General features: G+C 41.6%; 1 protein-coding gene across 1 annotated transcript; it reads right to left on the bottom strand.

The window, feature by feature from the left end:
• Positions 1 to 1,348: 1,348 nt before the first annotated feature.
• On the bottom strand, positions 1,349 to 6,164 carry LOC142209876 (nicotinamide N-methyltransferase-like). The gene is made up of 3 exons (XM_075278914.1): positions 5,985 to 6,164; positions 4,316 to 4,523; positions 1,349 to 1,775 (listed from the first exon to the last, which is right to left on the bottom strand). The coding sequence occupies exons 1-3, from the start codon at positions 6,133 to 6,135 to the stop codon at positions 1,349 to 1,351; spliced, it is 786 nt and encodes a 261-aa protein (XP_075135015.1). The 5' UTR covers positions 6,136 to 6,164.
• Between the last annotated feature and the right edge of the window lie 7,977 nt (positions 6,165 to 14,141).

Genomic DNA, 14,141 nt, shown 5'->3' with positions numbered 1-14,141 from the left:
CTAAGATCTTTTGTTTAACCACTTCTGGACCCATAGACTATATACGTCCGGGACATGGTTGCCTTGTTCTGACAGGACTTGCCGATACATCCTGTCAGAACACAGATATTGCACGAGATTGTGCAATTGCTGAACCTGGGAGCCGGCTGTATCTTCAGAGAGATGGCAGGGAAGGTTTATTCCCATCCTTGCCTTCTCGATCGCTGTGTATACAGTGCTCAATGAGCACTGTATACACAGCTATGGGCACCGCCTACAGGACCCAGATCAGCTCTATAAGGTGTGTATACGTGTTGCAGCTTTTGTTGCGTTTTTTTGAGCCAAAGTCAGGAGTGGATCGAGCAGAAGGGAGAAGTATAAGAACTTTTTATAGAGTTCCCATTCCTTATGTAGCCACTCTTGGCTTTGGCTCAGAAAAATGCAACAAAATCTGAAACAAAAAAAGCTGCGTTTCCGCAATGTGGGGCCTCAGCCTTAGAAAGTTTTTAAGTAGCACTGTGTGATATTAAAATAAAAAGAAAAATGAAAACCAGACACAATTTCCCTCCTATTTTGTTTATATTTTACCGGATATATATATAAAAAATAAATAAATAACACATTCGAAAATAAAAACAACATAAAAATAAAGCCCTATGAGAAAAATGACGTATGAGAAAAATGTTACAGCCCTCGATACTGCACATATAAAATAAACCTAAAATGTGTCTGGTTCTGGACCATAAATTGGCCGGTACTGAAAGTGGTTAATATTTTTTCTTGCTAATGGAGTTTTTTTATTGGAAAATGGGAATTTTTTTTATTGATGCCATTTTTTTGAAACTTGGCACTTTTTGATCACTATAAATAAAACACACCTTCTGGGATCTTTTGAAACCAAGACCCTACATAAACAAAATAACAAAAGTTGAATATTAATATAAGTTGAATATTTTTTTGCTACAGGGGCAGCACATAAGGTTTTATATGGTTTTATATTCAGTATGACTTATTTTCTGAACCTCTAGTCCATGTGTATATTAACCAGTGATTTAGTATAGTAGAGGGCTGTAAACTGCCTGTGTTATCTCTAGCCAGGCTCCCTGCTGAGGAACAGCAAACATCCTGGAAGTAGGTGATGGAAGGGGGTGGCAGAGGAGCAAGTCCAGCTAGTACAAATGTGAATGGAATGATCACTATAAATAGTTACATTTTGTAGATAAAAGTGATGGTAAAAGTTCTAAAAGCTTCTCTTATCATCTTATCACATTGCAACTTCCAGACAATAACTTCAGCTTGGAGATGCACCTCCTGATATATACCCACAATGGAAGGCTTGAAGAGTCTAATTCATACAGTATGTTTCTACCTACAGCTCCTCCTTGTGAGCTACAATGAATATGAGAGCCTTATAGTCAGTAAGGTCACTCACAGATGTTCTCTTCTGAACCTTACACTCATCTATTATAAAGCCTTCTCCTTCTAGAGCTTTCCTGGCAAACTCCTCATCATAGCTGAGACCATGCAACTTGTCTTCCCCAACTGTGACATACGTCACTCCTAAACACCCAAGTAATATGATGTGTCCTCCAGGTTTCAGTAATCTTGAGAACTTCCTGAGATATCTGATGTAGTCATCTTGGTCTTTGCAGATAGCATCTAGAAGCCAAGCACTGATGATACAATCGGCTGGAGGTAAAACTATCGGCTCGGTCATATTTTCTTTCTCCAGGTCACATTTCACAACATGTTGTATTGCTGATCTCACTTTTACTTCTTTGTCTTCTAAGTGGTGACTGTAAGAAATGGAGAAAGTGAAGAAAGTCATTGTCTCAATGTCAACATCAACAATGTGTCGAAGAGGTGTGAAGCTCTGGGCAACCAAAATTCTTTGTGCTGCTTGTTTTAACCTTGTGTTTGCATATTCCTTGCCTTGTATATTGGGCCACAATCAGGGACTCAGGGTCGCAGATCAATAAATAAAGGGCCAGACAGGCAGATGTACACATTCACAATTTTCATATTGACTGCAATGAGTACTAGTGCAATGGACAGATCAGGAATATAACTTGGCTGTCGAGATTCTAGCATTCCCCAAACTTATATACATATTTCTTCCCATACAGTGTATGCAATAGCAAGAAAAAAAAAATCAAAAACTTATTTTCACCTTTTGAACTATTGAACCATTAGACATTCCCCAAAATGATATAAATAAAAGGCACATCTGACCCGGCACAAAAAGAAGCTTTATACAGCCCCATACAAGGAAATATTTAAAAAAAAATAAAAAAAAAATAGATTTTTTTTTTTCAAAAATTTGGTATTTTTAATGGGTTAAAATGTAAAAATGAAACATATAAAATTTGATATCTCTGGTAATTATATTGACATGTAGAATCCAGATGACATATTAGTTTGGCTGTAGGACAATTACCCAAATTATACAGCCAAGGCAACAAAGGAGCGGCTCAAAAAGACGCACATTAAGGTCATGGAGAGGACTAGCCAGTGTCCAGACCTTAATCCCATAGAGAGGGAGCTAAAGCTCTGAGTTACAAGCAACAGCCTCAAAATCTTAGATTTAGAGATGATCTGCAAGGAGGAGTGGACCAAAATTCCTCCTGACATGTCTGACATGTGCGTCAACCTCATCATCAACTAAAAGAAACGTCCGACTGCTCTGCCCGCCAACAAGGGATTTACCACCAAGTATTATGTCTTGTTTGCCAGCGGTGTCTCATACTACACTCACCGGCCACTTTATTAGGTACACCTGTCCAACTGCTCGTTAACACTTAATTTCTAATCAGCCAATCACATGGCGGCAACTCAGTGCATTTAGGCATGTAGACATGGTCAAGACAATCTCCTGCAGTTCAAACCGAGCATCAGTATGGGGAAGAAAGGTGATTTGAGTGCCTTTGAACGTGGCATGGTTGTTGGTGCCAGAAGGGCTGGTCTGAGTATTTCAGAAACTGCTGATCTACTGGGATTTTCACGCACAACCATCTCTAGGGTTTACAGAGACTGGTCCGAAAAAGAAAAAACATCCAGTGAGCGGCAGTTCTGTGGGGGGCGGAAATGCGTTGTTGATGCCAGAGGTCAGAGGAGAATGGCCAGACTGGTTCGAGCTGATAGAAAGGCAACAGTGACTCAAATAGCCACCCGTTACAACCAAGGTAGCCAGAAGAGCATCTCTGAACGCCGCACAGTACGTCCAACTTTGAGGCTACAGATGGGCTACAGCAGCAGAAGACCACACCGGGAGCCACTCCTTTCAGCTAAGAACAGGAAACTGAGGCTACAATTTGCACAAGCTCATCGAAATTGGACAACTGAAGATTGGAAAAACGTTGCCTGGTCTGATGAGTCTCGATTTCTGCTGCGACATTCGGATGGTAGGGTCAGAATTTGGCGTCAACAACATGAAAGCATGGATCCATCCTGCCTTGTATCGGTAACGGTTCAGGCTGGTGGTGGTGGTCTCATGGTGTGGGGAATATTTTCTTGGCACTCTTTGGGCCCCTTGGTACCAATTGAGCATCGTTGCAACGCCAAAGCCTACCTGAGTATTGTTGCTGACCATGTCCATCCCTTTATGACCACAATGTACCCAACATCTGATGGCTACTTTCAGCAGGATAATGCAATGCCATGTCATCAAGCTGGAATCATCTCAGACTGGTTTCTTGAACATGACAATGAGTTCACTGTACTCCAATGGCCTCCACAGTCACCAGATCTCAATCCAATAGAGGAGCATCTTTGGGATGTGGTGGAACGGGAGATTCGCATCATGGATGTGCAGCCGACAAATCTGCGACTGCAACTGTGTGATGCCATCATGTCAATATGGACCAAAATCTCTGAGGAATGCTTCCAGCACCTTGTTGTATCTATGCCATGAAGAATTGAGGCAGTTCTGAAGGCAAAAGGGGGTCTAAGCCGTTACTAGCATGGTGTACCTAATAAAGTGGCCGGTGAGTGTATTTCTCCATGCAAAATGCAACTAAATTTATAAAGTTTATACAATGTAATTTTATGAAATTTATTTCTGATATTCTATCTCTCACTGTTAAAATTAATCTACCCTTAAAATTATAGACTGTTCAGGCATCATGGAACTTGTAGGAAACACAGAACAGACAGGCAGAGATGGAAACAAATGCAGAAGATGCCAGGAGCTCCCAGAGAACCCCAGAATCACTCAATACACTGCTAAAGGAATTAGATTGCATTTATTAACTCACTAATAGCACAGACCTATTTTCAAATTTTTTATTTTTATTTTTTGCCTGGAAAACCCCCTTTAATAGTTGGACAAATACTTCACCTTTTTCCTTCTATTTCTTTATGAAGTTTTGCGACATGTCCCCAATGAAAGGCTCCGGTACGTTTGTCCGTCCATCTTTTCACCTCCATGATACATCTGTCTTGTATCTTCAGCACTATGATGTCTTTGAAAAACTCATAAGCAGAATACAGATGGTGAACCAGGGAACCAATGCTGAGGTCAAGCAAGATGTCTCCTCTAATATGACCTGTAGGAGAAATCCAAATATTAAAACAGCCAACACATTAAATCATATATAGAGATGAGCGAACACTGTTCGATCGGATAGGTACTCGATCGAATATCAGGCCGTTCAAGGTATTCGATTCCAATCGAATACCACGCAGCAAACACAGTAAAAATTTGTGTCCCCTCCCACCTTCTCTGGTGCATTTTTTTTGCACCAATAGCTGTGCAGGGGAGGTGGGACAGGAACTACGACAACGGAGGCAGTGAAAAAAATTGAAAAAACCCATTGGCTGCCGAAAATATGTGACCTCAGATTTATTAGAATAGCCAGTGCCATCTTCATTTCATTTGCTGGCTTTCAGACATAGGGACAGACGTGCTGCTGAGGGCTCGATAGGGATTAGCTTCAGATAGGCAGGGAAAAATGGAAGAACAACAACAGCTCTTTTCAGAGCTATATATTGCAGGGAGAGGAGTCGATATACGCTAAACCCAGCTTTGCCGGCGGTGTCTCCCCAAACACCTAACAGGGATACAGAGCAATTCAGTCCAGCAATATACGCTCAACCCAGCTTTCCAGGCGGTGTCCCCCAAAACAGGGATACAGAGCAATTAGGTCCGGCTATGTACGCTCAATCCAGATATCCACGGTGTGTACCCCCAAAACCTAGGTGGGAGAGACAGAAATTCAGTCAGGCTATGTACGCTCAATCCAATTTTTAAGGGTCTACCCCCCAAAAAGCAATGTGTGAAACACAGCAATTCAGTCACACTATAAAAGCTAAATCCAATTTTTTTTTATGCTGTACCCCCCAAAGCTAAGTGGGAGCCACAACAATTCAACCAGGCTATATCAGCTCAATCCAATTTTTTGTTCAATCAGGTATTGTTTGCTCTACATGATGTGAACTATGCTTTTGTCTCTTGAAAAGCAACCCAACATGACGTCAGCCATGTGTGCCAGTGTGTTACTTGGCATGAGTTCGCTGCCCCCAACTGTAAGGCAAATTGTTAATGCTTATCTTTCAAAAATGGTCTTTTGTTTAGTAAAAGTGGTAAATCCTAATAAAATCAGAATCAATATGGTGTTGCTGTAATCCCAATGACTCCTTGGACAAAGTCGCCATGCTATTTTTCATGCAAAGTGAAGTCATCAAATGAAAAAAAGCAATGAATAGTGATAGAATTGTACTTACCTCACATGGATCTCCACAAAAACCTTAATAAAAGCTAATGAAAGCGTCATATGTACCCCAAAATGGTGGAAACCAAAAATAGAACTCATCATGCAAAGAATAAGCCCTGACATTACTATGCAGACAGGAAATTAAAAGAAGTCATGAATATTAGAAGGAGGTGATGGAAAATAAGAAAAAAGTTGCCGAGCCTTAACAGCCAAATTACTCTTCATATATAAGGGGTTAGAATAAATTAACCCTAGACAGTCCAGATACATATCAGATACATACCAAATACATACCTGCTGCAAAAGCTTTTGTAAGGCTTTTAATGGGAAATATCACGGTGTCCTCTCCAAAGACCATCTGAGATTTATCAGAAAAATATTGCTCCAGAAATTGTCGGGAATCATGGCCGTGTATATGATAGTGCTTGTAGGTACAGGGATCCATTGTGTGGTCTTGTGGTGCAGATGATGGGATTCCTTCTAGACTGGTGCACAAGGTCTGTATAGAAGTACTTGGGATCTCTGTATATTAGTAGGATAGTTACATTTACTTATCACATCATGTGTTATTATATTCATGAGCCAGTCATGGGGAGAGAAAACCACGTGGAAGAGAAATGATCTTTATATAAACTAATCAGTTTTTTTGTTAACCCCTTACCATCCCATTATGCATTTATCTGTCATGGGGGGTAATTTGTGCTCATTGACACATTGCGGTGTTTGTGTGGACAATGTTGCTACATCTGCACAAGCAGCCACAGAAGGTCAGCAGTTATACATAGATGGACATGCAGGACAAAACGGTTTTGCTGTGGAGACCAGAAGACACTCACAGGCAGACACTGACTGCTGGTTTCCGTCTCCTGTCAGGGTTTCTCAAGCAGAAGATGGAAATCCACAAAGCGGAGATCGGGAACAGGTGTGAACCCGCCCTATGGGCCATGTAATATGGGTATTTGTAATATCAGACCAATTACTGTGATTGACGAGATATTGTAAGCGGACTGTATACAATGCTTAGGGTTATGGCACATTGTGTTGAAGTGGTATTTCCATCTAACAGAAGTGGTTGGACCTTCAACGATGACGAGGACTGAGGAGTTTAATCACACAGGTACACAGGCTGCCCCATAATTTACTCAAGTAGTAAGTATTAAACATTTGATCAAGTGACATCATCTGATCATCTGACTCCTTATGTTTTCTCTGTCAATAAGAACTAATTTTTTGCAAGTAGACACATCAATTACAACAACCCATGACTGTACATGAGAATCAGAACAAACAAAGATCACTGAGAGCAAAGACTACTAACAATATACTGTAATACAAAGGCACATGACAAGGCTCATTTCATTTTAACCGTCTAACATCACACATTTATCCCGGATCTTCAACTTCAGCAATGGCTTTAACCCCTTGAGGACACATCCAAAAAGCATCTGAGGCCGAGGCCCCACGTTGCAGTACGGCTAAGGCCCCATGGGACGATACGCAGCACTAAAGCCGGAGTTTTCCTCCATGGACTTTCCGTTACAATTTTATCAATGGAAAAGACGTTGGCTTTTCTATAGACATCATTGACATGCAATTTGCGGTGTTTCTGGCCCGGTCTAACACAAGTTTTTTTGTTGCAGATTTTACTGCGGTTTTTTGAGCCAAAGCCAAGAATGGCTAGAAAACGAATGGGGAATATACAGTGCCTACAAGTAGTATTCAACCCCCTACCGATTTAGCAGGTTTGATAAGATGCAAATAAGTTAGAGCCTTCAAACTTCAAACAAGAGCAGGATTTAGTAACAGATACATAAATCTTACAAACCAAAAAGTTATGTTGCTCAGTTAAATTTTTATAAACTTTAAACATAAAAGTGTGGGTCAATTATTATTCAACCCCTAGGTTTAATATTTTGTGGAATAACCCTTGTTTGCAATTACAGCTAATAATCGTCTTTTATAAGACCTGATCAGGCCGGCACAGGTCTCTGGAGTTATCTTGGCCCACTCCTCCATGCAGATCTTCTCCAAGTTATCTAGGTTCTTTGGGTGTCTCATGTGGACTTTAATCTTGAGCTCCTTCCACAAGTTTTCAATTGGGTTAAGGTCAGGAGACTGACTAGGCCACTGCAACACCTTGATGTTTTCCCTCTTGAACCAGGCCTTGGTTTTCTTGGCTGTGTGCTTTGGGTCGTTGTCTTGTTGGAAGATGAAATGACGACCCATCTTAAGATCCTTGATGGAGGAGCGGAGGTTCTTGGCCAAAATCTCCAGGTAGGCCGTGCTATCCATCTTCCCATGGATGCGGACCAGATGGCCAGGCCCCTTGGCTGAGAAGCAGCCCCACAGCATGATGCTGCCACCACCATGCTTGACTGTAGGGATGGTATTCTTGGGGTCGTATGCAGTGCCATCCAGTCTCCAAACGTCACGTGTGTGGTTGGCACCAAAGATCTCGATCTTGGTCTCATCAGACCAGAGAACCTTGAACCAGTCTGTCTCAGAGTCCTCCAAGTGATCATGAGCAAACTGTAGACGAGCCTAGACATGACACTTTGAAAGTAAAGGTACCTTACGGGCTCGTCTGGAACGGAGACCATTGCGGTGGAGTACGTTACTTATGGTATTGACTGAAACCAATGTCCCCACTGCCATGAGATCTTCCCGAAGCTCCTTCCTTGTTGTCCTTGGGTTAGCCTTGACTCTTCAGACAAGCCTGGCCTTGGCACGGGAGGAAACTTTCAAAGGCTGTCCAGGCCGTGGAAGGCTAACAGTAGTTCCATAAGCCTGCCACTTCCGGATGATGCTCCCAACAGTGGAGACAGGTAGGCCCAACTCATTGGAAAGGGTTTTGTACCCCTTGCCAGCCTTGTGACCCTCCACCATCTTGTCTCTGATGGCCTTGGAATGCTCCTTTGTCTTTCCCATGTTGACCATGTATGAGTGCTGTTCACAAGTTTGGGGAGGGTCTTAAATAGTCAGAAAAGGCTGGAAAAAGAGAGAATGAAACCAAACATGTGAAGCTCATTGTTCTTTGTGCCTGAACTACTTCTTAATACTTTAGGGGAACCAAACAGAATTCTGGTGGTTTGAGGGGTTGGATAATAAATGACCCTCTGAATAAACTTTTCACAATTTTAAAAAAAATTAAACAAAGAAATAACATTCTTTTTTGCTGCAGTGCATTTCACACTTCCAGGCTGATCTACAGTCCAAATGTCACAATGCCAAGTTACTTCCGAATGTGTAAACCTTGAATACTACTTGTTGAATACTACTTGTAGGCACTGTATAGGAAGATTCTTATACTTCTGCCTTCTGCTCTATCCACTCCTGGCTTCGGCCCCCAAAAAAACACAGCAAAATGTGCAATAAAAAAAAGTTGGGTTTCTACAATGTGGGGCCTTAAAGGCACAGTCCTCTCTTTTACAAAACTGTCATGTGTCATTTCATATGGTAATAACTAGAGATGAGCAAACACTGTTCGGAACAGCCGTTCCGAACAGCACGCTCACAGCATGCTCCCATAGAAATGAATGGAAGCAGCCGCCACGCGGGGGGTTAAGCGGCTGGCCGCCGGCAAAGTCCGCGTGCCAGGTGCTTCCATTAATTTCTATGGGAGCGTGCTGTTCGGATCGGCTGATCCGAACAGTGTTCACTCATCTCTAGTAATAACTCTGGAACGCTTTAACTTACCCAATTAATTTCCAGACTATTTTTTTCACCTGACTTCCTAATTACATCATGGAAGACAGAGTGGAGTGCTAAAGGCTTAATAAGTTTCCACACACCTATATGGTGGTCTCTCCCTAAGGAGTGACAATATCCCCTTAACCCTGTATAAGCCTCTCACCTCTACCAGGTTAGTCTTCTCTACACCGGGCTGACGAGATGCAGTAACATTGAAACGGCCGTCCTCGATTGAGAGACTATACCTGGTAATAATCCCAGCACCATTGCAAAACAAAGGCCTCTTGGAACGTCGAGCATGATGTTAAAGGGAGCAGCCTTTATTGGGCCATATCACTGAGATTCTGTCTTCTTAACTACATCAGGGAAGACAGGCTTGCACATTCCAGTGAGCGCTCTCTATTGGTTTGCAACACTGAGGCACCTGACTTCCTAATTACATCATGGAAGACAGATTTGCATATTCTTCCCATGGTATTTTTTTCATGGCACTTCATGTCAATTGTAAACTTTAGTTGATATATTTTGCATTTATATTTGAAACCTCACATTAATGATTACTATCTACCATTTCTGTATTATGTTGGGGTAAAAAAATATGCAAATCTATTCTCCAGGATGTAATTAGGAGAACAGTGCCTCTGTATGCTGCCCTCTATCATGCATGATTCAGTTAATAAGCCTACTATCATGATGCGGATTTAATTGCCAAATTAGTATTTCTATTCCAAAAGGACTGGTGTTATCTTTTAATCGTCCTTTTCAGCATTTATTTTGGACATTAGAAGACTTACAAGTCTAACAGCAATTTTCTAAATTCACAAGAAAATATGGCAAACCCATTTTCTAGCAACCACATCAGATCCGAAGGGAATTGTACAGACCTTATATTAGAAACCCCATAAATCGCTTCATTTTTAAAACTAAATCCTTAAATTAACTCAAAACTGCATTTGATAAGTTTGTTAACTTTTTAAGAGTTTCATGGAAATTAAAACAATATGAAGGTCAAATTTAGTAATTTCAATTTTTTGAATGTATTCATTTAGACCTAAAATGTGTCACACAATTTGTTAAGCAATTTCTTCCGAGCGTGGAAATACCCAACATGTGGATATAAACTGCCGTATGGGTACATTATGGGGCTTGGAACAGAGAGTGCTATTTTTGGGTGTCATGTTGCATTTACAGAGCCACTAAAATATCAATACAATTGGAAAAACAACACATTGTGTCCATTTCGGGAACTACAACTCTCATGGAATTTGGGAGTATAGTGAACAAAATAGCAGAATTGATAAAACTTAACTTTTACTTAATCTACAAGATGAGTACTTAGTCAAATCCCAAAACCTCCCACATACTTCAAAAACAGTGGAAGAACGACAACCACAGTAGTAAGGAAACCTCAATCTGGTTATCACGGTTCCTCAATAAGATATCCACCATTCCAAGATGCCAGAAAATGACCAAGTATCGACCATAATAAATAACTGGTTTGATCTCACCATTCCTATATGACATTTTTGTTCATATCCAGGGTCATAGGACATTGGGACATCATCCAGGGCAGCAGTCGTTCACTTTTCCTTCCAGTTAATCAGTTCGATGTCCCTTACACCCACATAGCTCCAGCCCTTACAAGGCCAGTCCACATCTGACCCTTAAATAACCCTCACTTTTTACCCTATGTACACATTGTGGCCCACAGTCATCATTTGGGTCCGTTTGATCAGCTTAGCGTGGACAGCCTATATGAGAAACTAAGGTAGAAGTCTATCGCAACTGTTGACCTCCATGAGCCCCTGAGGAGTCATGATTCTAGAAAAATATTGGCAGCTCTGTATCCTCCATAGAGGTTGACTGTATGCCATCAGTTGGGAAAAGTGATAGGACAGTTACAGCACCACCAGCAGCTTGGCTAGTGGTGAGTTAAGTTGCCCAATTGCCGGATGACTGGGCGCCTACTTCTTCTCCTGGCCACACATTCACTTAGGGATGACTGATGATGGAAGAGGAGGAGAAACAGTTGGTGATGATGATACTAATGACAACCATGTGCTAGTGCTATGTGTAGATGTGGCCTGACTAGAAGGAAGAGGATGGAGCAGGAGGACAGCTTTGCTCACTTCCCTTGCCAAGTCTAGAATGTAGATCTATCATTCCTACATGTATTCCTGCATGGTTCCAGCCTGAAGATCTTATACATCGCCAAGGATTTGCACACAATGCTGACTTTTCTCAAAGGAGGAAGACGGCTCTGACTTGGAGAAAAAGATTGCACAGAAGGTGCCACATCACTGCCAGGGATCTGTGTCAGGGAAGAACCTGAAAGAGACACAGTCAACAGTCCAGAAATGCCCAATGGTAAATTACATGTTATGTAGTAATATGTTGCACTTGATTTTCAGCATGTAGCAATCATTGTATATAGCTACATATAATTAATGAATATAGACAAAAAATATTCCCTGAACACTGAGCTAATGAGGATTGTCTGAACTCCTTATTAGAGCTATTTAAATGAAGAGATAACGTATGGGGTCCAATGCGGACTCCCCGAACGGACTACCAAACGCAGATGTGAACCAGAGGTAAGACGTCTTCTGGAAATTATCTTTATACCTCAATTATTCCATTTACAACATGGTAGGGAGTTCAGAAAATGAAAAAAAATGAGGTTGACCAGGCTGCAGGAGATGATGACTGGACAAGAAGGCATCATAAATAGAGATGAGCGAACAGTGTTCTATCGAACTCATGTTCGATCGGATATTAGGCTGTTCGGCATGTTCGAATCGAATCGAACACCGCGTGGTAAAGTGCGCCATTACTCGATTCCCCTCCCACCTTCCCTGGCGCCTTTTTTGCTCCAATAACAGCGCTGGGTAGGTGGGACAGGAACTACGACACCGGTGACGTTGAAAAAAGTAGGCAAAACCCATTGGCTGCCGAAAACATGTGACCTCTAATTTAAAAGAACAGCGACGCCCAGCTTCGCGTCATTCTGAGCTTGCAATTCACCGAGGACGGAGGTTTCCGTCCAGCTAGCTAGGGCTTAGATTCTGGGTAGGCAGGGACAGGCTAGGATAGGAAGGAGAAGACAACCAACAGCTCTTGTAAGAGCTAAATTCCAGGGAGAAGCTTGTCAGTGTAACGTGGCACTGACGGGCTCAATCGCCGCAACCCAGCTTTCCCAGGATCCTGAATGGAATACACTGTCAGTGTATTCCCGTATACCCGATATATACCCCGATACCCGTTCCAACGGTGTGCCCCCCCACCTTCACCCCAGAAATACCCTGCAAGTCCCCTAGCAATAGAATTGGGGCTATATACACCCACTATTTTTACTACTGGTATACAGTGCCATTGTCTGACTGGGAATTCAAAGAATATATTGGGAATACAAATACCCTCATTTCTTGCTACTGCCATATAGTGCCAGTTTCTGACTGGTAATTCAAAGAATATATTGGGGTTACGTGCACCCACAATTTTTACTACTGGTATACAGTGCCATTGTCTGACTGGGAATTCAAAGAATATATTGGGAATACAAATACCCTCATTTCTTGCTACTGCCATATAGTGCCAGTGTCTGACTGGGAATTCAAAGAATATATTGGGGTTACGTGCACCCACAATTTTTACTACTGGTATACAGTGCCATTGTCTGACTGGGAATTCAAAGAATATATTGGGGTTATAAATACCCTCATTTCTTGCTACTGCCATATAGTGCCAGTTTCTGACTGGTAATTCAAAGAATATATTGGGGTTACGTGCACCCACAATTTTTACTACTGGTATACAGTGCCATTGTCTGACTGGGAATTCAAAGAGTATATTGGGAATACAAATACCCTCATTTCTTGCTACTGCCATATAGTGCCAGTGTCTGACTGGGAATTCAAAGAATATATTGGGGTTACATGCACCCACAATTTTTACTACTGGTATACAGTGCCATTGTCTGACTGGGAATTCAAAGAGTATATTGGGAATACAAATACCCTCATTTCTTGCTACTGCCATATAGTGCCAGTTTCTGACTGGGAATTCAAAGAATATATTGGGGTTACGTGCACCCACAATTTTTACTACTGGTATACAGTGCCATTGTCTGACTGGGAATTCAAAGAGTATATTGGGAATACAAATACCCTCATTTCTTGCTACTGCCATATAGTGCCAGTTTCTGACTGGGAATTCAAAGAATATATTGGGGTTACGTGCACCCACAATTTTTACTACTGGTATACAGTGCCATTGTCTGACTGGGAATTCAAAGAATATATTGGGGTTATAAATACCCTCATTTCTTGCTACTGCCATATAGTGCCAGTTTCTGACTGGTAATTCAAAGAATATATTGGGGTTACGTGCACCCACAATTTTTACTACTGGTATACAGTGCCATTGTCTGACTGGGAATTCAAAGAGTATATTGGGAATACAAATACCCTCATTTCTTGCTACTGCCATATAGTGCCAGTGTCTGACTGGGAATTCAAAGAATATATTGGGGTTACGTGCACCCACAATTTTTACTACTGGTATACAGTGCCATTGTCTGACTGGGAATTCAAAGAGTATATTGGGAATACAAATACCCTCATTTCTTGCTACTGCCATATAGTGCCAGTTTCTGACTGGGAATTCAAAGAATATATTGGGGTTACGTGCACCCACAATTTTTACTACTGGTATACAGTGCCATTGTCTGACTGGGAATTCAAAGAGTATATTGGGAATACA

The sequence above is a fragment of the Leptodactylus fuscus genome, chromosome 6 (genome assembly GCF_031893055.1).
Source record: "Leptodactylus fuscus isolate aLepFus1 chromosome 6, aLepFus1.hap2, whole genome shotgun sequence".
Taxonomy (NCBI): Eukaryota; Metazoa; Chordata; class Amphibia; order Anura; family Leptodactylidae; genus Leptodactylus; species Leptodactylus fuscus.
The sequence above is the reverse complement of the archived record's forward strand: the minus strand, read 5'-3'. Positions and strand labels throughout refer to the sequence as shown.

Excerpts from the sequence above, each read along its gene's own strand:
- LOC142209876 (XM_075278914.1), bottom strand. The coding sequence starts at position 6,135 with ATGGATCCCTGTACCTACAAGCACTATCATATACACGGCCATGATTCC. Across the intron at positions 4,524-5,984 it reads TACAAAAGCTTTTGCAGCAG|GTCATATTAGAGGAGACATC; the intron begins GTATGTATTTGG and ends TTTCTCCTACAG. Across the intron at positions 1,776-4,315 it reads AAAGAAATAGAAGGAAAAAG|TCACCACTTAGAAGACAAAG; the intron begins GTGAAGTATTTG and ends CATTTCTTACAG.